Genomic DNA, 26,853 nt, shown 5'->3' with positions numbered 1-26,853 from the left:
CACCCATGACTGAGCTGTAAACTTATTTTTCTTTTAACAGTCTAGGGGAGTTCCACTGAGGCAACAGGCAAACTGTCTTCTCTGAAAAGCTTTGCCCAATTTATGTTGAAAAAAAGTAGATATATTTTTACTTTGTGATTTTGGCAGGCAAATAAACAAAAACACTGTCCCTGAGTTTAAAAGGTGCATGAAATGAGTTTGAAAGGCAATTTGTCTGATGAAGCATCCCATGCAAAAACTGATATGAAGACCAAACTTACTCACACTAATTTAAATATCATATCGTCACAAGCAGCATCAGAAAAGTACGTCCATCTACTTAGCTTCTGAGCTTGGTTTGAATGAGAATCAGCAATCATGTTTCTTTTAGCATCTCTGCATGACGTTTTATGAGAGACCTTTTAACAGTAGCACTAATACTGTATCTTCAGAAGGCAAACAGAAAGGAAATGTTTCCAGTTTTTATTTCCAGAGTTTGGTGCAATCAAAATGAGACTATTTAAGCAGCTAGTATCTGAATTGCAAATTTATGAGAGTTCCAACACCCATTAGAAAGGAAATCAAGTAAAGCTTACATTAGCTGATGCAGTAGCTACTGCAGTGCTTCTGTTCTTTCCTCTCCACACACTCTGCTGTATGATCCACAATTTTTTTTCTCCCTCTTCTGCTGAAAAGTAGCCATGAGCCTGTGCAACCGGGCAGACAAAGAGCAAGGAAACTTAAAAGAGTTTAAGAGCCAACCAATCTGCAGCTAACGCCCTTGGTGACTGAAGTTTTGGTGCTGCTTCACATCACTCCCATGCTGGCCATGGCTGACAGGAGGGTTCCAGGAATGTGAATATCTACAGAATCCATAAAAACAAGGCTCACCATCAGTCGGCAGCTCCCCACCTATTCCTCTGAGGGGAATAATTACTTTTAGCTGAAGCCATTTATTGGAAATATGATAAAACCTGCAGAAAGCAGCCTACGCTATTTGGATTTTGTCTCTTTACAGGAGGTACTTTATTCCACTCAGCTGTTTCCACTGCTTAGGCCCATTGGAAACAGTCATTTCCATCTTTATTCCCAAACACTTACATTAATGCAGTTCAGCAACTAACGGCTTAAAATAGACAGCAACAATTTAAAAAAAGTCTACAAAGATGTAAGATCAAAGCTTGAAACTTCTAGTCCACATTGAAAACTATGGGCTTTCTACCCACTTTTGTCAATCTTTTTCTACATATACGCCATCCTTGGCATTCAGCTGCAATGACCTGTAACTCTGAAAGGCACTGTTGCGTCATTAGTGATTCATGATTAATATCTTCAGTTAGTTTTTGCCACACTTTTTCTTAGCAACAACAGAACGTAAATAATAATAATGAAACAGAACCCTCAGAGGAGCGTTTCTTGAATGCTGTCTGTAACCGTGGGTATAACAGGCCTCGGCTCACCTCGAGGCCACAAGAAGTTAATGCTCCTCAGAAACACCTGACTGAAAAATTTCATCTTTCGGTAAGAAAATCTTCAGAGGGACAAATTAAAACCTCTCAATAGGGGAATTTTAAGCAAATAAGGAGAGGTAGAGTTAGGCAATTGTTTCTGTAAGTATAGTGTGAAATAATCCCTTTATGACAAAACTGTACCTACTGTAATTAGTACATTTCTTAGGTGCAATTCTGAAGTTTTATAGCAAGTATATTTTCAAAAGTTTAAGACCAAATACCAGCAATGTTCAAGGCACCCCAATTAAACCGTGCATGTCCCTTTTTCATCCCTTCCACGGGCTGGCTCTATCCCCACACCGCCTGCTGAGGACAGCCCTGCACCTGGGGCTGGAAAAACCTCCCGAGGGAGGAAGGTGTCAGGGAGCTACAGGCCTCACAGCGGGGGGCTGTCAGCAAGTTAGGAGCTGTCAGCAGATCAGGAGACCGAGGTCATCAGCACTGTTTCTCTCTTGCCCTTTTCTGCTGTATTTCCCCACAGCAGCCCTGGCCTGGCCCGGCCCACCCACAAGCCCTCAACTGTTCTCCCCTCATCCCACATATTTTACCTCACCCTTTCCCACCAATGGGAGGTCACCAACACGATTTATTGTAACAGCAGCTCCCCTGTGCTGTCAGAAAGACATCTTCAAAACATTTTAAGACTGTTCTGGATGCAAAGACCATGGCAAACTCAGCAGGATCTCTAGACGAAGCCTACTGCACCCGGGCAGGACACAGTAGGGGTGTGTCCCATCACACCACCAGCAGAAGTTACCCACTGCTGGGGCGCAGTTGCTCTACCCAGCAGGACAGAGGACGTAGCACAAAGTAGGAAAACTGCACCCTCCGTTGCTTCACTTGGTTGGTATCTTTCCCAAATCCCCTCCTTTAAAACAACTGAACCCATCCATGCTCTTTAAGCTAGGGAAGAGGTAGAATGCTAAATCCCCTGAACATCTGAGGGGAGGTGGAAAAATAAAGTCCAGGCAGTAGTAATGAGAAGACACAGCTTCAGCACGGAGCCAAGGAGGAGGGAAAGAGCTTAACAATGCTTGGCAGGAGGATGGCAAACAGGAGGGATGGTGATTTTGGATCAGATGAGAGAGACAGCACTGTAAAGGGGGATGTAAAGAGCAAAGGGATAAGGACTTCAAATGCAGGTCTGTAGCAAGCAATTGGGAAGGAAACTGGTGCAAGAAATTGGCAAGGAAGAAAGTGAGCCAAAGCCAGAGGGAAGCAATAGAAGAAATACTTGTGACTTTTGGAAAACATTATCCTCCATACCCTGTATTGTTCCAGAAACTCCCTATTCTTCTGCTGCCACCAAATACCTACCCCCAAAATGCCTGTCGTGCCTTCTTCCACTAGCAAGTCTACAGAGAGGATGAGACCTCCTGCATTTCCTACAGCATAAATTTCTGTAATGGAATTACATTTTTCAATTCTTCTGCTGAATTATGATGCCAGAGGCTATGATTTCTGCTTTTATCTGAAATTGCTTTTCAAAAGCTCTTTAAATCACAAAAAAAAAGGACAATATTAATGCAAAAAAAAATCCCCAACATCCCTGCAAAACACTATTTATTCTGGTCACAGACTCAAAATTCAAGTAAACCAGGTTTCTCGTGTGACCATAATTCTGCATTCTGATACAGGGTTAATGTTCAGACTGGATAATTATATGCCACATTTACACCAGATATTTTTCTTATTCAGTAGGAGGTTGAGGGTGGGGCAAAACAGACCAGCTAAGACAAAATCAGAAGCCACTTCAGAATTTTCCAGATCTTATATCAGAAAGTCATACCAACTTGCAAAAACCTCCACATTTTCATCAGAACTCATTTTCACGATGGAAACAATAACAGAAGATGTTATTTCAATTTGATGGCTTCACATCCACAGAATTTTGAACATTTTGAATGTTTATACAAATAGCATCACATTCCTTCTTTCCCCTTTTTCTTCTTGTGGATTTACAGTAAAGCAGAATCAATAAAGCAAGTGGAAGTCTTGGTAACAGAAGACTTCTGTTTTCACCCCCTAACTTTTCTTGTTATTGTATATTGAACAGATACAAATATGCAACAGCACAGAAACATTTATTCTCCCAAAATTAGCATTATTACTTTATTTGGTGATTCATTACAATCTGCAAATCCAATAGTCAAAAAAATAAACTAGGCATAATGTTAAAGCATTTTACAAGCAAAATACTTTACTGTTTCCTTTTCAATTGGCATAGGGTGGGATAAGTGTCTTGGTTAAAGAATATAACGTACAGAAGTACAAAACCATAGTTCATCACACTGTACTGAAAAGCCTTATGATCCTGTGAGTGAACAGTACTTAAACAGTTATAACTGTCAATGGAAAACCATACACTTCAACATTAACAAGGCTGCCTTCACATGACCATGATGCATTATGAAGGCTGCAAGGCACTGGGCTTCTTTTCTTATGTTGTAGATCATCCTACTTTAAAGAAATTAAAGAGTTAAACAAGCCAGAATGCATCTATCTATGCTCATTTCTTTTCTACCAGAACAAAGGCCAGAATGGGGACGGAATTTTCAGTCAGCTTCTGAAACTACTTCTGAAACCACTAACATCTGTCTCTCATGTCTTCAGTGTCACGGAGCTAGCAAGCTTAGAGCTTCATCCACACATCTCTGTTTATTATTACTGTGCATCCAGGTAAAAAACTGTATTTTTTCACTGTGCAGCAACAAACTGCAAAGAGATCATTCTCCTTTCCCATTGTAACCACATCTCTGTTTCTCCAACTGTATAAATCTGGCTTTAAAGTCTCACAAAACTAAAAAATAGTTGATCTAGGTTATAATAAAAAAAGAATATTAAATACCTTTGGTAAAAATAGATATATTTAACAAGTTTAGAAAAGCAAATAGTTATAATGTCAAAGGAGAGTATAAAAATGTACACAATAAAAAATAACAAACAAAAAATCATCAGCCATAGTAGTAAGAATAAAGGCGCTGTTCTTTTCAATGTTTGCTTCATTAGCTCATGTTATTGTCCAGTCTTCTTTCTAAAAGGCAGGAGCTTTATTAGAGCACATGGAAAAATCCAGTCCTTCCTACCAGCATTAGACAAATTAAGTTTAATTCGGAACATGGCAGTCTGTTTTAACCCAAGTTTATACAACAGAGAATGCTTCGATTTAGAGTACACAGGAGTAGTTGAACACAGAAAGAAAGATTTCAGGTGTTTTCAACCAGAGGCCAGATGTACTGGAGCTGTAGAAATGAGACAGCGAGCAGGATCAGGTCTCCATGATGTGAGCCTTCTAACTTTATTTTTACTCCTAAATTATAAATCCATGTATTGCCAAGAAAATTGTGGGGACAAAAACAATACATATATTTTAAATCCCTCATTGATGCCTTTCTCCCATCCTTTCACTGGGCCTCCAAACAGAGCTGTCACACACCATATAATCCCAGTTTGGCTTCTCCTCTTTTTAGAGCTCACTGTAAATCTTGAAGATGGAAGATCCCCAAAGCAAACAACTGAGATTACAGAAGGAGATAATGCACAAGCCCCATAATAGAATCAGCCATTGATTGAATGTGCTTTGAAAGAAAACAGCACAATTAAATCATGTTTATCCTTCAGTATTCCCTTTGCACACACAGTCACACTCCTCGTGGTGTTCCAAGGGTACATCTGTCAATGATTTATGCAATCCCCGGACGCCAATCCTTGGCTTCAGCTGAAGAACCTGAAGGAGAGGAAGCCAAGCATCAAGAAAACATCAAGTGCTTCATCACACACCTAGACTATGAGCTAGATTGCATTGGAAACACACTGGATGACAGGAAGCCTATTAAAATAAATAGGCTTTCCTCAACTGAATTTCTCCATTTGTTTCACTCACTAATTATTATTTTTGTTTTTACCTCAAGCCCTTTACAAAATTGCTTAAAAGATGTTGAACAGATACTTGCTTTTATCAAAGAAGAAAGTCTTGCAATTTCATATTTCTACTTAATTTTATTTAAGGGCTAATAGTACAGTTAACCCAATGGAATTATTAGATAATTCTATAATAAATAATTTTAGCCATAGATTTATAACAATGGAAAATGGACAGATATCTGTTCCTTCATAAAGTTCACATCTACCACTAGAGAAAGCTGAACAGGGAGGTGTGGTTGTGATGTGTTTGAACTGCACCAGTAAACAAATACCTCAGGAATGACTTAATAGTTCCACAGAAAAATATTTTAACAAGCAAGATATTACTTTTTTTATGTAACACCTCATTAAAATGGTAAAAAAATATTTACTATAAGTGCAATACATACAATTTAAAAATATTAATATTGGTGCATTCCTATAGTAAAAATAAATTCCTTAATTGCCTTTCAGTATTTCCAAACATGCAAATCTACAAAAAAGTGCGTACCTCATGGTATTTTTTGGTGACTTTCGTTGGTACACATTGGCACTCATTGCAACTCTGATGACAACAGGCACAGTTTCCACCACAACGTTTAACCAGAAGACACAATGGCCAGAAGATGGTGTCAGTTCGCTTCAGCTCCTCCCTCAGTGACACTGAGAAGTTGCGAGGAGTACAACTGTACAGCCGTACCTCCTCCTTTAGGAGGTTGAGATCGACCACTGCAAAAAGAGAAACAAACTGGTGCTTTTCTGATTCCTAATCCAACTTCACTGGTGGTAAAACAACTTCAGCAGTGCAGAACTCTTGAGGAAATTTCATTTTTGTGCAGGGGGTACAGGTTCAGCACACAAGTATAATACTGCAGTTATATGAAGACGATGAAACCTAAATGGAATGATCATTGTATAGGAGTATTCACCAATTATTTTATAACTTTGGCAGAGCTGGTTCAAATCAAACAAAGTAAGCTTTGACTACTATGTTCCAATAAATGTTTTATCAAATCAACCCTAATGGAGTTCCTGTTGTTCACGCTCATACCCTGAGCTCTAGGTGTTGCTATTCTATATTAATTTTGGATTGGAGAAACACACACAGCAATTAAGAATCCTGCAAACCTCCAAACATATTTTTAATTCATTTGCATAAAGTATTCAAACTTCTTCCCTGCTAAAATTTCAATTATTGCTTCTTTGCAGGGCAATGTAAGTATAAGAAAGAATCAGATCATCTATATCTAAGAGGAACTCACTTTTATGGACTAAGAACTTCAAGAAGTTGTGTAATCATCAGTAAATACTGTACAAACAACAAATAAGTGCACAAGTATGTTTATCTATATAACTATTAGTATACTCCATTTTTCCCTTCCTCCTTCATAGCAGCATATATATGAATTTCTGTTGCTTCCCTAGGTTTCATTTTCACTTGATGTGTCTTAAATAAAATACAGCTTCTCCTTGTAAGCACCTCACCTGAAGTGCAAGTTAAAGATATTAATATTTGGCACCAGTTTCCCTATAAACTGGTTCCACTGTATCATACTAAAGTTTCACTATGCCAATGGTTGAACAGCAAGCTCATGTAAAGACCTGAACCAGGGCAAGCTCCTTTAAGTTCACTTTAGCTGCACAGCCAAGAAATAACAGGCTTTGAAAAAGGCAGTTAAGACTGAAAAAAAAAAGGGATTGGTTTAGTGAAAAAATTAATACATTTTTTACTTTGGTGAAAAGCAATGTAATTTCATTTTTTTTCAGAAAAGCCAGACTATAATGATCACAATCTGGGATCTTTTGTCTGAAGTTTCTCTCCAAACCTACCACCATTAAGGAATAGAAGTAATGTCTAATTCACAGGGGTATTCTATCTGGTAAAAAAAGAAAACTCTATGATAATATGGCTACTGAGATGACTGAAATAGAGGTCTTGAACAAAGCAGAAAAGAGCTTTAAACCAACTGTTTTTGAGCTAAATCAAGAAGAAACTAGGGAAAAAAAAATCCCCGTGCATTGACATTACTTCACAAATACTTTGTAGTTATTGCTAGCAGTTTGTGAATAAAAAGATATAAAATAAAACCAAAGTACATTCCTGATCTGAATTACCCTCTAGAGAAATACCTTTTTTTCCCTCTAATGATTATGTAGAGACACTCTAGAGGTCACCAAGCAGAACTTCAGCCTATCAAGGCAAGATAATACCTCTCAATTCTATTTAAACGCGTAAGAAATAAAGAGAATTTAGAAGCTGCATTTCTCTAGTAGAAATGCTCACTAGTACTGTCCCAGGAGCACGTCTTTGGGCAGCAATTTCATTCTGTGTTTCTTCAAACATTTCTTTTGCAGACCATATCCATATAATGACATCTATAAGTAAGGGTTTATTGTTGTGAAAGGTCAGTTAAATACCCTGAAGCCTCTTCTCTGCTTGCACTGACAGTGAATGCCAAGCTGGGGCACTTCATTCCATCACTATCAGGTTAACATAGGCTCCTAAATAAACAATCTGATTTTTAAAAGCAAGGAGTGTGTAATAACTCCAATAAAGTTACTGATAGGACGCCAGCCTGCCTCCCACACTGCAAGAGCATTCCTTGGAGAAAGCTGAGAAGGGAGCAGAGGAAAACAGAGACAAAACTTCTGGGGGAGAGATTCACTGTGAGAAATTAGAAATTATTTAAGCTCTTCTGATCAGCTAATAGCTCTAAGTTGAGTCATTTAGCGGGTGGACAGGTCTACCTCCATTAATCAAGCACCGTGGATAGGAATGGACTTCTTTCTCCTGTTACATTTTCAAACATATAAGCGAACTGTCTGAATACAGATAAAATGCCTAAAGCACAATGAGAGAAATGCTAGTTCTGCTAATACTTCCTACTGGTAGATTTCTACAGAGACTGACATGCTTGGTACAGCGAATTTCAAGAAGTTAATCTTATGAGTCCTAACACAGTTGCTGCTCAGCCCTTCACCATGAGAAACTGAAAGGGAAGTTGAGCACTGGTGCCTCTTCAAGCAAGCTCACTGACCAGCAGGAGAGAGATGCCTGTGTGGCATTGTGCTTCTCTGTCACCTCCTGCCTACTGGCAGCAGTTGAGGAATGCATCCATTTCCTGATACTAGTTGTAGTTATTAACAGAAATGAAAGGTCAATGCACTAAAACAAGCAGCAAGTGTATTACACATTTTTTCACAAAATTGAAATGAATTTGAACTGAACCCCTCAGACCTGCAGACCCAAATTTTAAAAAGGTTCTGGGAAGAACAGGCAATCAGCTCTTGGCAGGTAGATTTTAGTGTGCCTTACTGTTACAAGAGGTTTCAGGAGAGATGAAAAATGTCATGTTTGGTTTCCATGCTTTACAATGTACTAAGGTATATTGCTATTATATCTCACAATGAACCCTTGCCCTACCTTATGTAACTCAATTTCATTAAAAGGTCTGTGGCAAATTTATCTAGTGCTTATATAATCACTTCTTTGAAGTGTGTGAATGAAGCTGTTATTTTTTCAAAGAGTATCTGTCTGTCCAAAATTTATTTTAACACACTGTGGGCACGAAGCTAGATGAGAGAATGTATATATTCCCTTAAAAGTGTTTACTTAACCACAATAAAAGGTTACGTGGATTTCCCAAGTGCACTGAGTTACAGTACCTGTTATAATGTGAACATTTAAACACTCCTTCAACTGGGCTTCCACTCATGTATCATGTTTGACACAACAGTCAAAGTTCTTTTGTCTAGCACTAGCTCAGCAGGAATGGAAGGCTCTGCAGTAGCACATGAATGAGAACTACTAAAATAAAAATAAGGGAAGAAGGAAAAAAAGGGAGAAAAAAAATGCATACGCACGTAGGTCTACCGTAAAGTCTATTTTGAAAGTGTGCCTTCACTGGCACATACAATTGAAGTAATCATGTTCACACCAGCCTGAAAATAACTGTGTTCTGCAATTGGCAATGCAACTGTCTGGCATCTTCTGGGGTGTGTATCAAGTACCATAGGGAACCTCTTTCCCAAAACATTTTTCCAGCTGGATGCTGCTCTCAAAGTCAACAAATTAAATTTTGGTTGAGGCACTTGTGTGTGCGCACAGATAGCAGCAGGATGGTTTTCATTCCTAAGCACCTAGGAGATGTTCCTGGGAGTGTAAGTTTCATACTGGCTCCTACAATAGGTATAAAACCCCAAACCAGTAGTGAAAAAAAAAAAAAAAGTCACATAATTATGTGAGAAAAGTATCTACTAAGGACTATGGTTGGACTGTGACTTTTGTCTTCTTCTTAAGCAGACTTCAGAATATGGTCTAATGATTATGCATAGATTTCTGTGGGAAGTGATGGGACCATTTTTTTGCACAGCAAAATATATTTTATTTTTAAGAATGTTTAATATTATAAAAGAATTTAGGACTATATTTAGACATCAAAGCCTCTGAACTTGGTGTTTCTTCTTTCCTGGCTAGAAGTTTTTGGAAGCATTTTATCCAGAGAAAACATCAGACACAGAAGTTCTGTGGAATTTAGGTTGTCTAAATATAGTCTTTTTCATATGAATGATTAAGTGGGAGTAGAGGACAATACTCTTCTCTACATAAAGGAACATACACTTTTAATTACATTTTCATTTAATCTAGATGTAAGCTGATATTTGTCTATGAAAGCAGGACAGTAATTTAGCTTTTACACTGAAATATTGCAAAAGTAAAACTGATCTAATTATAGAATCAAAGAGTTTGAAAAAACCAAACATTTTAGGGTATGCACTTCTCCCAAATGTTTCTTAAAACCGGTTTTTAAATACAGCAAACATACTACTAGAAGGAATGACACTAAAAAAGGAAGGGAGGAGGAGGGAGGAGAAAAAAAAAGGTTTGCTTTCCTTATCTATTGAATAGACCTAGCAGTTAATACTATGTCATATCAACTGGACATATTTTCCGCTTCAGGCTATTACGTTACACGCTCAGTAATGCAGTCTGAGGGTGGTCTCTTAAAGACGAATGTGGCAATATCATGGTATGTTTATTCAGTGGAAAAATCTATTTCAGCACCTAATTAGAAGTCTTTAAAAGATTTACTCTGATAGTTTCTTTCTAAGATATGTCTTGCAGGGAGTTGCTTTTGTCTATAGAGATGTTATCCAACACCTGCATTTTAGTTTATGTAAGGTTTCACAAATTACATTTTGTTTTTCTCCCATTTACTGTATGCTTATGGCATACATTTGGCAAATACTGAATCTCCTTAATTAGGAAAGTGTTAAATGACTATCTGAAAGGCATGGTCCATTGTTGAAAGATTTTAAAGATATCTCCTCCCTTTGACTATTGATTTAGTTGATGTGTGCATAGCTGTAGCAATACAGGTAGGGTAGAAGGGCTGATTTTTAGGCTCTGATCCAAGAACTACCTGTCAAAAACTTAAATTTGAGTTATGAAATATTTTACTTCTTCCCTTTTCTTGCTGATCACATGATAATCTAGCTTACGTTTGTCAACAGAGGAGTTTATTCAGTTATGCTCATATGTTTTCATTTTCATGGTGTTAGTGGGCAAGGAAGGAGGTATTGCCTGCATGCTATCCATCCACATGGAATCTATAAACATGAAATATTGGGCAGCATCTGGATGATATGTGGTAGAAAATTCATGAATGTCAAATGTAGATGGAAGAAAATGACTTGCTGAACAAGAAATAGCTCCACAAGTCTTGAAATACATATTCTACTTTACATCTGATTAAGCTGACAACTGCATGATCAAACTGGACATGGACACAGCGATTTCATGAGGTATCATGGAAGAGAAACATTTAGCTAATTGCTCTCAATTCATATGGGGTAAAGACTGGAACAATTCTAAGGAAATAAACCAATCATTCACATGATACACTAAGAAATTACCTACTCCAAATCGAAAAATAGAGGTTTTGTCCTCTGTAAAAGAAGAAACGCACAAAGTTAGATTATGTCACCCAGCCAAGATGCCCTGCTACCTTGTGGAAATAAAAATCTCCCAGGTTCCCTACAGAAAACTACCCTGTCTGCTTCTATTTTTTCTTCCTTTGTTACTTTATCCTGCTGAATTCCTTAAAGTTTTGAGTTTAGTTATTGTCCTTTTTCAGATAATATAATGGTGAGAATAGCTAACAACAATGCTCTCTGCTGTATTTCTAACATATTCCTTTCTTGGAACCAAAATTCAAGGTGAAGAATGCTCTTAATTACTGTTTCATTGTTAAGAAAACACACCTATAGAAAGCTGCAAGGCCAGACAGAAGAGTAATTTACCTCTTGATTTCCTCCCATGAATATATGCCTTTCCAAGAAGTTGCCACGTAGGCCTGTACAAATCTTCCAAATCCAGTTGCCACCGATCTGGTTCAAGGTACCGGATAAGTTCTTCCACAGTACTAAATCCAGCAACAGCATTGTTTAATACATCTAACGGTAAAGCTGATGGGGGTAGCAATGATGGGCTCGGTGCTTCTGTGTGGTGCTGCAATCAAAGCCAAAAGAAGAGTACCAATCAGAGGGTTAATGGATCTGCTTTGATGAAGTGCTGTACTTTATGAAGTTACATAGCTGGGAAAGTTTATAAGTGGCTAGTTTGTTTCCAATGTACAGTTTACCTAATAAGACACATGGCAAGAGTCAAAAGTACCTAATTATTCTTCAGCGATAAGTGTAAACAAACTTCCACTAGACAGTTTTCCGACTCCTTACATTTCTGGACTTGAAGATAGCATGCCACTATACCTGTTCTTTGAAGAAGTTCACTGAGTGACGGACAAGATTTTTAGAAAGTGAACAAAGAATGATTTGAAAATATGGCCCCGTTACAGACAAATACTGTAATCCTCTAGAAATCTGAGGAAACACACATTTCACATTCTGCCTTTCCTATGAAACTTAGCCACAATCTTTGTCTTCTTGTATTCCAATGTAAAATATGAACATACCCTAGTACAAAGATAGCATGTATTCCCACTCTCATCTGTAGATGAAAAAAAGCACCAGTTGTGTTTCATACAGTACTAAGAATTATGCTTCTGGTGAAACAATAATTAACAGTGTAATAACAATATCTGGCATTACTATAACTATTTTTCCCTTAAGAAGAAAAAAAAAATGTTCCCAAGGATATCAGAAGTACTTAAATGCTGAAATTGAGTACTGAAAATTCTATGTACTTTCCCACAGCACCAATCTCACTGACAAACTCACTAGATCAGGTGTACTCAGTGACAGGCAATTCAAGCAAAGTGAGACTTCTGGTTTTGCTCACTCCACAATCTGTTTAAAAATCATGCATTGATTTGTATTTTCAAAATAATTAAAAAAGTTGGGAAGGGAAGCCTAAGCAGGAAGCTGCTGCTGCACCACCGTAAGTTTCTTTAGGCTTTTACAGAGGCAGACTCACTACAGACTTTATGTCCACAGTACTACACTAGAGCAATTGATCTGGACCATGTAAGAAGGATGAAGAAAGATTTGAACATACTGCCGATTTAGGGGATGGCAAGGACAAGAAATCTCAAACTTAAATGTGCCATGCTACATGCATCACTGCTCTCAGGTGTGGTCCATATAAGATTTAGGAAAAATTTATTCACTATAAGTACAGTCAGGTTTTGGAAAAGGTTGCCCAGCAAGGCTGCACAGTATCTATCATTGGAGGCTTTCAACACCTGACTGGATAAAGCCCTGAGCAATGGTCTGACCTCAGAAATGACCCTACCCTGAGCAGGAGGTTGAACTACAGACCTCCTGAGGTCCCTTGCTGAATTTTCCTACAACAATCCTACAAGATAATATTAAGAATGAAGGACTGAACGTTCCTCCAATAAGTGAACTAACATGCCTCTTGTCCCTTCCCTGTGCAGTGTCTGTTAGTACTGCACAACATTTACATATATATATATATTTAATATATATTTTATATATACATTTATATATATTTAAAAATCCTCATACCACTTAGTGTCAAAATGGCACTCTCAGTACTCTAATGTGAAGTGTATACATTTTTTCCATCTATAATGTCAGATAAACTGTATTCGTTTACCTTTTTAAAATGGTCAAAGAAATTGATGATAAACGTAACAGTTATGCAGGAAAAAAATATTTAATAAAATAATCCTTGCAACATTACCTACTAAAGAGCAGTTTTCTAAAGTACATATGTCTGTGATAGCTGTATTTCATACCAATAATTATATTTTCCTTTCTGTGCTCTCAATTCTACTAAATATGCATTTTTGGTTTCAGCTAAATGTGTAGTTGAAAGGTTAGCAAATGGAAGTAACCACCATGCCCTTCCTATTTTTTGCTTCAAGAGTTTTTCTCTCTCCATCTTCAAGATGCAGTCACTAGAATGATTTGTGCTGCTTTTTAACTGGGAGTCTTGCAAAAATAATACAAAACGTAGATCTAGTGTGCTGCTACTATTAACTTTATCATATTTTCATCTTGCTAATCTAGCAGAATTTCCAACAGAGTGAGTGAAGTAGTTTCTTCCCATTCTGGATGAATGTGGATTTCAAAAGTTAAAATATTTCTTTTCCTCTTCTCTCCACTGGCCACATTAAAAATAATAACATGTTGATCCATCTATTAGGTTATGATAATAAAGCAACAGATTCTGGTCTATAATTTAAATATTTGCTCTTAGCAAAACACACTACTCAGCGAGTTTCAAAATAGTTCTGTGACACTATAATTCAGATGGTCAAAAAAAAAATATTCCAAAATTTTTCTTCCTGTTTTTCTCCACAATTATTTGTAACAGTCACATTTCCTGGTTTGAAGGTGTAGGATTTTGCTAAGGTGAAAAACAAAATAAGGATCAAATGGTAGAACTAGTGCCTGAAGAAAAAAAAAATTCTTCCATTTTGTTTCCAGGTGAAGAATTTACTTCAGTGTCTCACTTCTACTGGGATTTTTTGTTGCCAATGAAACAGATCTATTTCCACATTTACAACCTAGAACATGCACGCTTAGCAATACATATACAGGAACTAACCCATCGATTTATGTTATTCTGGATTCAGTAGGCATTTACCTGAGTTAAAGTGTTATGAGGAAATGGTGAATCATTGTGCTTAATGGTAACACAATTAAAGTTGTCATCACTTTCCAATCATTCTTACAGCAAGCCAAAACATAAAGAAAAAGTAACTGAAACAGCAAAATTGCACAACTTCAAAGATGAACGTTTTAGAATACAGTAGTTAAAATCTCAACATTAAGAATGTTTTTCCCAAAAATCTCTCAATTTAGTCAACTTAAATGACAGTTAAAATGTTCCAAAGATTAAAGATAATTGATATCATAAAGCTAAAAAAGCTGTAATTTATATTTATAACATAATACCTTTATGAAATCTCTATTTGATAAATTGTTGAATATAAATGGTAATTCAAATTATACTCTATATTGCTTTTACTTGCTAATAGGTACTACTTATTTTATAATCCAAACCTTTTGTACAGAACCTCCAGTGCAGCATAAATGGTACTCCTTCCTTTGACTGAAATTGCATCTTGGAATTTTATACACTTTATAATTTCACTTGGTTCTCTCAAAGTTTTTTTTGTGTTCTATAGGCAATGTTTACACCTGCAGTAAGTTTTTGAAGATAACAGGAGAAATGACTTAATGCAAGAAATTGGCACTCAACTTCATTGATGACATACCTTTTAGAACAAGCAAATACAAAACTTCAGCATAACTCTGAAATGTAGCATCATAGTTGCAACTTCAAAATGCTGAAATGCTTCTTAAATGGAGCTTTGCACCACCTTATAGCAAGTCTGTTACTTCTATTATAATTCCTTCCAATTAAATAATGTCAGATAAAAATCCATGCGCCTCGAATTTAATCTACGTCTCTCCTGACATTCCTACTCTGACCCTTGCTTCCCTCTGAATGCCTGACACAAACTGATGTTGTCAAGTCACTCTCTGTACAGTGCTACCGACATCAGTACTCTGTAGGTCTCAGAGATGCAATTTCACTGCAGAACAGTGATGTGAAAGCCTCAAAGGAGGACCACCAATAAGCTCTAGCTGTTTTGCTGTGCAATGTTGATGAAGACAATGAAGATGATCTTTCACTGAAGTAGCTATCTGTCAAATCTACATCTATTCTATAGCAGGCGTCACCTAACTTACTCTACAGAACTATATCATATCTCCCCTAACAGGTCAGCTAGCACATAATGAACCTTTGATATAACAGACATCTCTTTATCTGACAGGGTAGGCATAACCCAAGATAGCAGACACTTGCTTAGGTATAGCAGCTATCCAAAATATCTTTCCTGATGGAGACCACTTACTGGTAAGTGATGTTCTCCAAGCTATTCTACAATAAATACTAATCAACAGTAAACACTTTTCTATCATAGCAGCACATTCTCGATTAATACCATATTTTAGGCATGACGCCATCTTTTTCTTTTTTCCTGAATAATTTCTGTCAAGATAGATTTGAAAAATACAGCAACAAGTTCTGTATTTTAATGTGATTCTCCTAGTAAACAAAACACTTTATGGTTTTTGTTTCTGTGCCCAGGAAACAATTTCAATTTACTTTAATAAGAATAAACATGTTTAAAACCAAGACAGAGCCAAACAGTTGCATCTTTACTGTTAGTTAAAATGATTCAGGATGAAAACCAGAGCAGAAAACATAGAGCTTCTGCTGCCCTGTAGAACAGCCAAGAATGACAATTAGCATTGGATCAAACAGAATTTTCATTAGGTCTGTTTATATTGTATCTCTGTATGTGTACTTCACTCTGTCAAAACAAATACCTTAGAGAAATCCCCCCTAAGGTGTTTACAAGCATAAAAGACAGGCAAATAGACCAAATTTAAGCAATAGTTTAAGATACAGGCTTGGAGAAAAGGAAGGAAATAATATAAATACTAACTTCACACAAGTATCCAGCCCTGAAGATTATATATAACAACAGTACCCCAGAAGAAACTTAGGGAGTAAAATGCATTTTAGGGTGCTCACAGTGTTAGTTGTGCCCTATTAAAGGAATCAAAGCTACTCCATCTAGTCTCTTTCTCAAAGGGGAAAGGGTAGGACACTCTTATACATAGAATAAGGTGACAACCATCAGTGAAGCAGCAAATCTGAACAAAAACTCCAACAAATGCATTTGAAATTACCTAGTTGAAGCTCAAGACTAAAGGATGATTTAGTATGTAGCCTAACTTGAAGACTTGTGATTAATTTCTTGTTCTGACACATATTTCCTGTTTGATCCCAAGTATAGCATTTAGGCCACAGCTTCATGGTGTAAAGTATTTGGCAACAGCACATCCAGCAGGACTGTGTTTGTGGCTGCATCATAAACAACAGGTAATCTTTCTGAAAAAGAATATTTCTCATTTCCTTTTTTCTTTTACCACAATCTTATTCACAGTGCTGACCTCCAACAGCTAAGCCATCACAACCAAAAGCATAATGGCTGCTAACACAAACATTTTTAGATTCACTCTGGCACCAGGAATTTCATAGCATGGAGGTTTGTAACACAGCCTTATTAAATCTGTAAAATGAGCAAAAAGGCAATTCCTTGATCTCACAAGTTCTGTAAGAGAATGAATACAATAAACATTTATTAGATGCTCATTATTGGTTTATCTGAAGAATCCAGAAGTATTTTAGATAGATAAAGGGTAAAACTTTGGACATGAGACTGTATGTTATAACCTTTCCCATTCTGCCACTATTCATCTGTTCTTCCCTTGCACCAAACCTGCTCCAAGGATAAACAATTCTGAACAAAAGAGCACTCATCTACAATCTACACAAGATCAGCTCTTAAGCATCATTACGATCTAAGCAAAGCCTTCCTTTTGCTCCTGTTTCATAGGATAGGACTGCCAAGGTACTGACACTACCCTCTTCCAGTTAAAGGAGGGGTAAAAGTAATTTTGTTAGTTTGCTACAGCCAGGAGTGAGGAATTTAATGTTTAATAATGCAATCACTGAGTTAAGACTGGAACAACAAAAACATGTGAGTCAAATACTTGGCAAGACAGGACACCTACAAGTAGTGAATGTCTAAAATAATTCCCTCCCCACAAAAGAAATCTCCATTTTTTTCATTTCTTGTCTTGAAGAAAACATTGTCAAGCAGTTTCTGAGTGAAACCCCATTCATCAGTTGGCAGAGTTTGGAGAAACTATTAAACATTGGTATGGTTTAATCAGACTAGAGGGGACTCTATAACAAAGGAAAGCACAGAGGAACCTCACCTCCTCCAAAAACCAAGTAGGATCAGTACTTTGAAAGAAATAACATATTTTTTTCTAATGAAATAGCCTTACAGATTTTTTTTTTTTTTATTAAACAGGAACACTCCAAGTCCTGCTTAGATTTAGAGATATGCTCTTGAAACTAATAGTACACGTGTATTCTTGTAACAGCCACAATAAAGCAAGCTGTTTTCTTCCTTTATAATCACAGGCAGCTCTCCTATTAGTACCGTTAGAAACTATGAGGGAGAGCAGATATCCAACTCTTTCCCAGTTTGCCCTGAGGACATAGAAGCTTCTTGGCGTAACAATACCTCTTTCTTTTCTCCCATAAGTACATGCACTAATAACTGAAAAGCCTCTAGAAAACCTGACCTACCCGAAAAAGCACAAAATTTTACTTGCTCGCGTGTATGCAGTACAAAACAGCTAATCCATTTGTGAAAGTCTGTCACTTGTAAAGACATCTTCTCTGTGCAACATCAACCTACACCACTGCTATGTAAAATGTTAGTCCTGTTCAAGTAGCAATGTTGAAGGAAGTGGAGATGATCTGTAGCTGGCCCTGTGTGCAACCACCTAAGCAGAGAAATCAAGTTCCAGGATCCTCCTCTTGTGCCTCCAGCAAAGGAATAAAAAAAAGAAGGAGCAAAGGCAGATAATCAATTTAGACTGCCAAAGGCAGGGAATAAGGCAAGGATGTTTACTTGCATGTGACAGAGATGGAAGCCAGGAAGACCGGCGCAGTTCCCACGCATTGCAGCACTTCTTACTTCTTTAGCTGAAGTTACTGTCGCAGCAGCAAGGATGGTTGCATGAGAGACAGCACAGCTCCAGGGCGGCTGAATAGGTAGTCCGATAAATTAAGCTCCAGTGGCACTGAAGTAAACGTGTATCTCGTTCAGCTATCCTCACTTCAGGGACGCAACTTCTGCCAGCCAAATGACACACTGGTAGGGGTACCAACCCTCCTCAATTTAATCAGTTACTGCACATGAGATCCAGAATGCAGAATGACAGCCCCTTCTTTCCTTACTGGGCCTCCAGCTCTCTGCATTTCACAGGCTCCCTAAATTATCTCTTCTTATATTGTGCTACAACCACTTATCAAAAGCCTGTCCAGCCTCTCCTCATATGTATGCAGGGCTTTCCTTTTATCTCACTGAGGGCCTCATTTGCTGAGTATCCATGCGCTTGCACCAATTTACATCTTAAAGCCAGACAGAGATGGCTTTCCAAACTCTACATCGGCATTTTTGTTACGGCACTTTGAGCATTGCTTTGAAAATTGTGCATCTTTTCTACCCTCCTTTCCATAACTGCCAACAGCAGAAAGGTCACAAGAGAAAGTGAATGCATTCATGTCTTTCTGTCTTTGCCTGTCACAGGTATGAACAGAGGAATTAAGATGTGTAAAAGTAGTGTCATGTCAGGAACAGCCTAACATTTTCTCACGTTAAAGTTTTGAGATAAAATCCATTTTTTTTTAAAGTTTTAAATATTCCCCCAAACAGAGCTTCTGTGCAGTTCACAGAGAAGGCCTGGAATCCTAATTGTGCAGGAAACAATAGGGAGATGCTCTCAAGGCAATTAGCAGCATGAAAATAGTGCAGGATGTCACTAACCATCAGCTGTCTCCTGGCAAATTGCAGCTTTTTTCCTGAAGCCTGGGCACCCTGACACCCTTTGAAATACACAGCATAGGTGTGAGAGCCACTGTTGTGAAGACAAAGATGACATGTATCTAGAGCAAGTTCATAAACTCTCAGAGGATGGCATCAATAGCGATAACCTCTGGAAGCCATTTTAAAAAAACTTTAGTGATTTGGTTAATTCTCTCAATAAATTAGTGATCTATAATGTGTACACATATAAATGTGTATATGTGATGTGTATATATGTATGAGAATGCATTTTGCTTTTTCCCCGTGATAACGTGTATCAGCAATAATCCACACTAACTCACTTTAAAGGCAAAAAGAAGAAAACTAGTGTTCATAGTACTGTATTGTCTGAAAGACCTTATTGTCAATACGCTTCATCATGGTAGTCTTAGCGTTTCATATTCCTAGGAAATCTATGCACATAGAGAACTATCTTTATTGGATCCAGTTGCATGGCATTATGGATTTTTTCAGTGCATCTGGTAAGTCTCACCGAAGCAGCGCACATTACTTCATCAGGATTTCACAAGCACTACAAAATTACTGTTTCCCTCTCCTGTCCTCTGCCGAAAGTATTGGTTATTCTACAAAATGTTCCCGTGATTCCTGCAGTCTTTTGGGCAACAACTTTCAATCACTCATTTATTCTTTCGGTTAATTAAGGAGAGAAGAGTTATAAACAATTCTGCTTGAAACCTGTGTCACCAGCATCTCTGGCAACTGCAGAGGTCTAAAACAATGAAGCGTACAACCCCTGCAAGCTCTGGAATCCATAAAGCTTGGACAGTCAATCTGCTAGCTGCAAGAGGAGTCAGGTTTCGATGCCTTTCTACCTTTGCCACAGGTTTTTACTATATTTGCTTACACTAGGAATTTGTGGCCATAGAACTGAATGATATGGTTCTAGATAGAAGACACAAAGAAATGCAAGACCTCTCACGACTCAGACGTATTATGACTCAGTGACCAAACACTTAGCCTTATGCTGAAAGCATGTCCTGATGTACTGAGTTGACAGGGAGCATTTAAAAACAAAGACTTGGTCTGTAATGAAATGAGGTCTAATAGTATAGAACAAGGTATGGCATAGACTAGCTCTATGGCATAAAGTGTTTCAAAGTGAAAGCAGTATGTCAGTTTTCATCTAGAGTCCCTTCCTCAAATAACTTGTCTTTTTTGTTGTTTTCAGATTACTGCAGGTATGTAAACTAATTTTAGGTATATAATCCCTGGGTTTTGGTTCCTATAAAGTATAGTTGTAGCAGAATAATATCTAAACCATAACTACTTCCAAAACCTTAATTTTTAGTGATCACTGTCTTGTTTATACATCTTTCTCTTCTGAGACTTTAACCAAAATTTACAGTAAACTCTCCCCACTCCATACAAGTGTATATATATGCCATAAGAAAAAGTTAGTCTAGCTTTTGTATCTTAATAACAACTGCAAAATATTTTTTCTGAACTTCAGAGAAACTTGCATTATAACATTTTCAAACCAAACATATGCAATACATTTAAAACTAAGACGTTTATTCACCTCATGCAAGTGCACATAGAACTGTAACTGCACCTTTAAAAAGCTAAAACACAGTAATAATTTTTTTCTTGTATTATTTGAGTGCTTAATAAAAATATTTAGTCTAATTTAGACCATGGGCAATACTAATATCTATACCCACATTTTAAAGAGTCAAAGTGTGTGTGTGTGTACAGACAAAGTACCTGCTGAAAACAACTGAAAATAGACTATGTATAGGCACAATGAAGTCCCAAAACAATTTACTGAAGTACAGTTTCTTTCACCCTAATATCATAAAATCTTTGTTTAGAGAAAGTCCTGCAATGTGTCATTTGCTTGCAGTGTAGTGCTAAAACAAGCAAAAACCTAATGTTTAAGAAATCATCATCTCCAAGACTGATAGCATTTTTTTATATTCACAGAACTGTCCTAAATAAATTATCAGCTGCAATGAATCATTTCAACGTGTTGAACATGTGAGGGAACACGTGTCCTTTATAAGCATTTGCTAAAAGTTTGGTTGAGATCATTTGTAGTGGACATCATCATCAGCCTTCTGCCTTGCCAAACCTCTGTTCAGGACAGTAGGTTAACACACACATGGGACTGCTTCTGATTCCTGGATGCTAAGTCTTGAAAATACAAAGTATTTTCCTAAATAGTAACCTGTCCTGCCTATCTTAGCACCTTCTTATCAACTCTTCCTTACTATACAAACTACTCGTCATGGTATTTAAGGACATTTAAAGTTTATCCTCTGCTTATCTATCATCTCTTACAGGTCATCTGCAGTCTCATACCTATTTCCAGGAAAGAACTCTGTATTGATGACTTGCTCTTTTCTCCTCATACTGCTTTCACTGAGGAGCTAAAGTAGAACTCTTTTAAAACTTTTTCTTCATTCTTTCACTGCTTCATGGTTTTCTGAATATATCCACTATCACCTTGTGTACAGAGACCCCTGTTCCCAAGATTTAGCTGAACTTTAGCAGAAAGGGAGGATCAAAAGAATCCCACCACAGATTAACTTCTTTCACTGAAACTTTGATACTATGCAAGTCCTGTATGCACACCTGTTGTAGGCTGAAATGTAGAATAGCTTTTACTTCAGTTAGGAGAAGGATTTGCAACAGAACAATCTGAATTATGCTTAAAATGTGAAATTATCACCTAAAAGGAGGAATATCATTGTAATTGGACAAGTAGTAATGTAAGAGTCTCAGTGCAAAAATAAGTCGATAAAAAAAGAGGTTCCCACAATCAGACTGCAGTGAGCATATAGATATAGTACAATTAATGTTTGCTCAAATCTTATTGCAAATGGGGTTACCATGATTATTAATCACTTCATTTATATACATACCCAAAATTCATACAGGAAACACGCTTGCATCTGTTACATTTATGATTTACAGAAGGATGTTTTTTTTGTTCTGTTCAGAAAGCCCTAGTTCTTACTTAACAGACAGTAGTTTATAAGGAATAAACTCAACATAAGTGCAGCTGTTCTGAATAGAAAAAAGTTTTTGTATATTTGTTTATAACAGGGGATGTGGTCAGCCATAATTAAAGGACATCTTGTTTGCAGACCTTTTTTTAAATTACTCATTTTACTCAAAATACATGAACACTTATAAAAAGCTTAACCAAATGGAACAACAGCAAGTGTTTGGAGTCAGGGAATGAACTGCTCTTTAAGTCCCCTCTAGGTATTAGAAATGGGTAGCTGTTGTTAAGAAAATGTTTACTTATCCCAGTTGGTTCACAGGAGGTTCATCAAACATTAAACACTAGGAATGACTGTTTATTACAACTGGAAAGTGTATTTGGCAAGGACAATGAAAATTACTTCTACAGTGCATGCAATTTTAATTTGGTCCTTCAGTATACATGTTAAATTGCATTCCACAACAGGTTTCTGTTCATTTCATATCACAATAAAAGGAACACACCCAACATTCCTGCTCAGCAGACACTGCAAATCAGAGCTTGTCCTGCCTTGAAGGTAGAAAGTCCTTGAACAAAACATTACTTTACAGGGAAGGAAACTCAGCTCTGTTCTCATGTATCCATTCTTAGTGTCATCCAACATGTTAGAGGTTTACCATATTTTAAGATTTGTGAAGAAATTTTTTTTTGTATGAAAATTATCTTGTATGAAAATTATTTTTTTTTTATTGAAAATTATTTTGTATGGTTTACTTGTCATATTTAAATTTGCTTTATATGTAGCCTACATGCCACAACCCAAAAAGCATGGTAGAGACTATGGCTACATTGCCCACATAAAGACTCTCACACTGTTTGAACAAGACAGATTTATAATTTGTGAGCTAACTTTTATAGCCCTATACTGCTAACCATAATGTTGTCCTGACATACTCTTAACATTCAGCTGTATCACTTCTATCTACATATTTTCCACTATCTATATCTCTTAATTCCGTCTCATGTTACTTCATTATACTTTCATATATATTATGCACACAAGTACAGTACATGTAATTACACAACAACTAAAAGGCAAAATTAATTGGGAAAGTATACTTAATCAGAGAAATTTAAGAAAAACAATTAAATCCCCTTGCATTTAGGAGTAAAACATTAAAAGCATAAATGCAAAATCATAAGTACAGAAGACCTGATGTAGAATAAACAGTGTTACAGGGGACCAAAACCTGAATAGGAGACGATGTGATCCTGTTATGAAAAAGGCAAATCTCATTCATATTATTCAGAACAGCAGCATGAAGCCAAACTACTGAGCTGCCAGAGAGGTCTCAGCTGAAATACAGTGTTCAGGTTTATGTCCAGCACTTGTACGATTTAGGCAGAGAGAAAGAGAATATTCAGAGGAAAGAGCAAGAAGAAAAAGAAAACATGAACTATGATAAAAGATTGAGTCTTTAATCCCGACAAGACCAGGCTGACAGGAGATGTGATAACAAACATGTAAGAGAGCATCAGATGATCAGCTGTTCCCTAGTCCATCAATGACAGGAAAGATTTATGTTATGTATTAGAAAAAAATTTCGTACTATGTAAAGCAGTGCAACAGATGATCGGGGAAATCTCTGAAATCTTTGTCCCTGAACTTCAGGAACAATACAAATATCTAGCAAGAATGAGCTTGGTCTATCTACTCCCTGCTTAGAGCAGGACAATGGCTCAGAAAAGATCCCACTTGTCTCCCTCCCAACCTTGCATTTCTGTGACTGCATTACACAGCATCTACCTGGAAACCTCACTGTTTCTAGAAAACATGTAAAATTATGCTGAGGGAAATGCTGAATTCTAGGAACAAATTAATTCAAAATAATTTTAAAATCTGCGCTATAGACTAGCTATGCCCCAAACTGTTCTGTATACATAACGAAACTCTAATATACCTTTTTCCTCAGTGATTATTTCCCCATTTGTACATTTTAACCCTTTAGATTTGTTCTATTAATGCTGTAATAAAAATCACTAACTGCATGCCTGTATACCTAAATACAGAATATTTGGTAGAAAAATATGTTTTGGCTTTTTTGTTGCATGTCAACCCACAAGCCCTTAACTCACATGAGAATATGAAAATTAATGAAGCTACTCCAATTTTGGACTTTAATTTAGCTACTTTCTCTTGAAGACAAATAGAGAGTCATGGGTTTTTATGAAAAGTTGGTTCCTTGGGAGCAGCAGAAGTTCCTTTGCCAGTATCATTTACAATGTCTTTGAAGCCTCAAAATAGTATGTAATATAATCCATTTTAGAAGATGCTTTTTCAATCTCTATGGCTGCTATTTAAAATGTATCCTTCAAAGATGGTTGAAAGCAGACTACTTTCTTCTATGTCTGGTAGGCTCCCATGAAATTTTGTGCTGCTTACAGCATGAACAAATCTATTAAAATAGAATAGGTTGCATTTTAAGGGACCACTACAAGTAACTGCCTCAGCCTGATTCTTGGTGTTATTAATTTTTTTTTTTTAAATAGTCTCATTACTTTTATTATAATGAATAAATATATGTTTTCCTTTGTACATGCAATTCCTTCTCAGCCCTTCCTTGACACGTGTAAGAAGAAAAAGAAGAAAAGAAGGAAAGATGAAACTTGCCAAGTAATAAAGCCATATTATTAACAAATCTCGTATGTTGTAGAGCAAATCTCATTCTACTGAAGAGTGCTAGTAAATCAATTGACTTCCATTAAGCCTGAAAGAGCTTCTGTTATAACACACTCACTGTCCACAGATGTGGCCAAATTATCTCTAACTAATCTGGTCAACTAGATCAAGTCTTTTGATCTATATATGTATTTAATTAATTACATTAACTTGGCCTTGCTAACATAATATGAATAAGGGTGGCACTCTCTGTAACAGAAATGATGGAAAAATCATGGCAACTTATATTCTCAACCAGGCCATTTATCTTTCTTGTAATGTTTTAAACAAGTCTATTCAGGCACTGATTATGGCCCCAATCCTGCACCAGAACCGCTAGCACGATCACACTGACTTAAAGGGATCTCCCTCTGCGTGCACAGTCGCTGCATCTCCTTTCACATTACCTCTCTGTTCTTGCACATTCACCATGCTGTAAAGCTACAAAGTAAAAATACTCATCTGCACAAAAAAGGAAGTGCCACAGACCAATGCTGCACTAATCTTAACCATATACAAACTACTATTCTACCTTATCATTACATTTAAGAAGGTGAGGGGTTTTTTTTAATTTCAAAAGCATAATTTTAAGAGTTGTAAAGCCTTCTACAGAGGCATTGCTCCTTCTATTTCTCATGTACCTTTTTTATAAAAGTCTTTTTAACAGCCAATCGAAAATGAATATTTACACACTGAAACATACTTTTCTGCTTGTATTTATATTTAAAATATTTTCTCCCCCAGTCTCTTATTCTTCCGTTGACTGATTCAGGAATACTGGGTGTTTCTGATGATTTCATGTAGAATATATGGAACTAATTACAGAACACAGACATCAAAAACTGTGGTTTTCTAAGCTTTAATTATTTGTGGTTTCACAGGCTGCTATTCATTGCAATCTAGGAAGTGGTTAGATGTGGGGTTTATTATCAGTTTAAATAAAGAGCCAAAGTGTGAGGCATTGGTTCCACCTGAATTTTCCGGCCCATAAAAAATATGATTTTCTGTGAACTGCAGACATTGTTTTCATTCTGTTGAACCCAACACTGAACAAAGTTATTTGCTGCATTAGCCTACTAGACTGAAAGATACTGGCTAACCACAAGTTTATCCTTTGATCGAGACAGAAAGTGTGCTTCAAAACCATGTGATTGAAAATGCTCATTTGAATGCCTGACAAAGCACTGTTATACAAATAAGAAAAATAAGAAGATAAATTAAGATGATATTAAAAAGGCATTATTTACAAGCATTGATCACAGAGTATATATCTTAGTATGTTTTTTCCCGGGTATAAGGGACAGACATTACAATCTGCTGCAGAAGAGGGCAAAAAAGCAAGGGGGGGTGTGGGGGAAGCAGCTTTCCAAGGAAACACTGGTCAAGAACACTAACTGAAGAGATCTGTGTGGCTACTTTTGGTGGGATTTCTTCCACCTGTCCTGCACAGTGAAGCCCCATGAGATGACATTTGTTTAAATAAGAATAGAAACCCATTCTGAAGGTTCTCAATACCAAAAATTGAGATGCACTGCATAAATTACACTTACGAAGCAATGTCAAACAAGTGAGGTAAATTGACTGTGATGACTGCAATACCTTGCCGAAGAGTCAGTCTAGTATTTGGAGAAAATATTTTCTGGTTTTGTAAATGATTATACATTTAGGATACCTAATTGCCCAGAAGATAATATTATCAGGTTCTTAGCCTTCTTCCACTATTCACTATTTAACTTGAAGCTGTTTTGCATCTTTCAGATTATCTGTGCAGTCCCACTGGACGAACATGAGGATTTGGATGAACAAATCACGATGTGTGAGCACAAACCAATT

General features: G+C 36.9%; 1 protein-coding gene across 1 annotated transcript in view; it reads right to left on the bottom strand.

The window, feature by feature from the left end:
* Nucleotides 1-3,613: 3,613 nt before the first annotated feature.
* The window catches only part of PDGFC (platelet derived growth factor C), a 151,670-nt gene continuing 128,430 nt past the window's right edge, over nt 3,614-26,853 (bottom strand). The window contains exons 4-6 of the mRNA XM_068404159.1: nt 11,697-11,904; nt 5,905-6,122; nt 3,614-5,217 (exon numbers count right to left, since the gene is read on the bottom strand). Of these exons, the coding sequence (XP_068260260.1) occupies nt 5,101-5,217; nt 5,905-6,122; nt 11,697-11,904 (543 nt within the window). The 3' untranslated portion in view covers nt 3,614-5,100. The remainder of the gene's footprint in view (nt 5,218-5,904; nt 6,123-11,696; nt 11,905-26,853) is intronic.

Source organism: Nyctibius grandis, chromosome 6, assembly GCF_013368605.1.
Source record: "Nyctibius grandis isolate bNycGra1 chromosome 6, bNycGra1.pri, whole genome shotgun sequence".
NCBI classification, from domain to species: Eukaryota; Metazoa; Chordata; class Aves; order Nyctibiiformes; family Nyctibiidae; genus Nyctibius; species Nyctibius grandis.
Note: the sequence above shows the minus strand (reverse complement) of the source record. Positions and strands in the feature narration are given on the sequence as shown.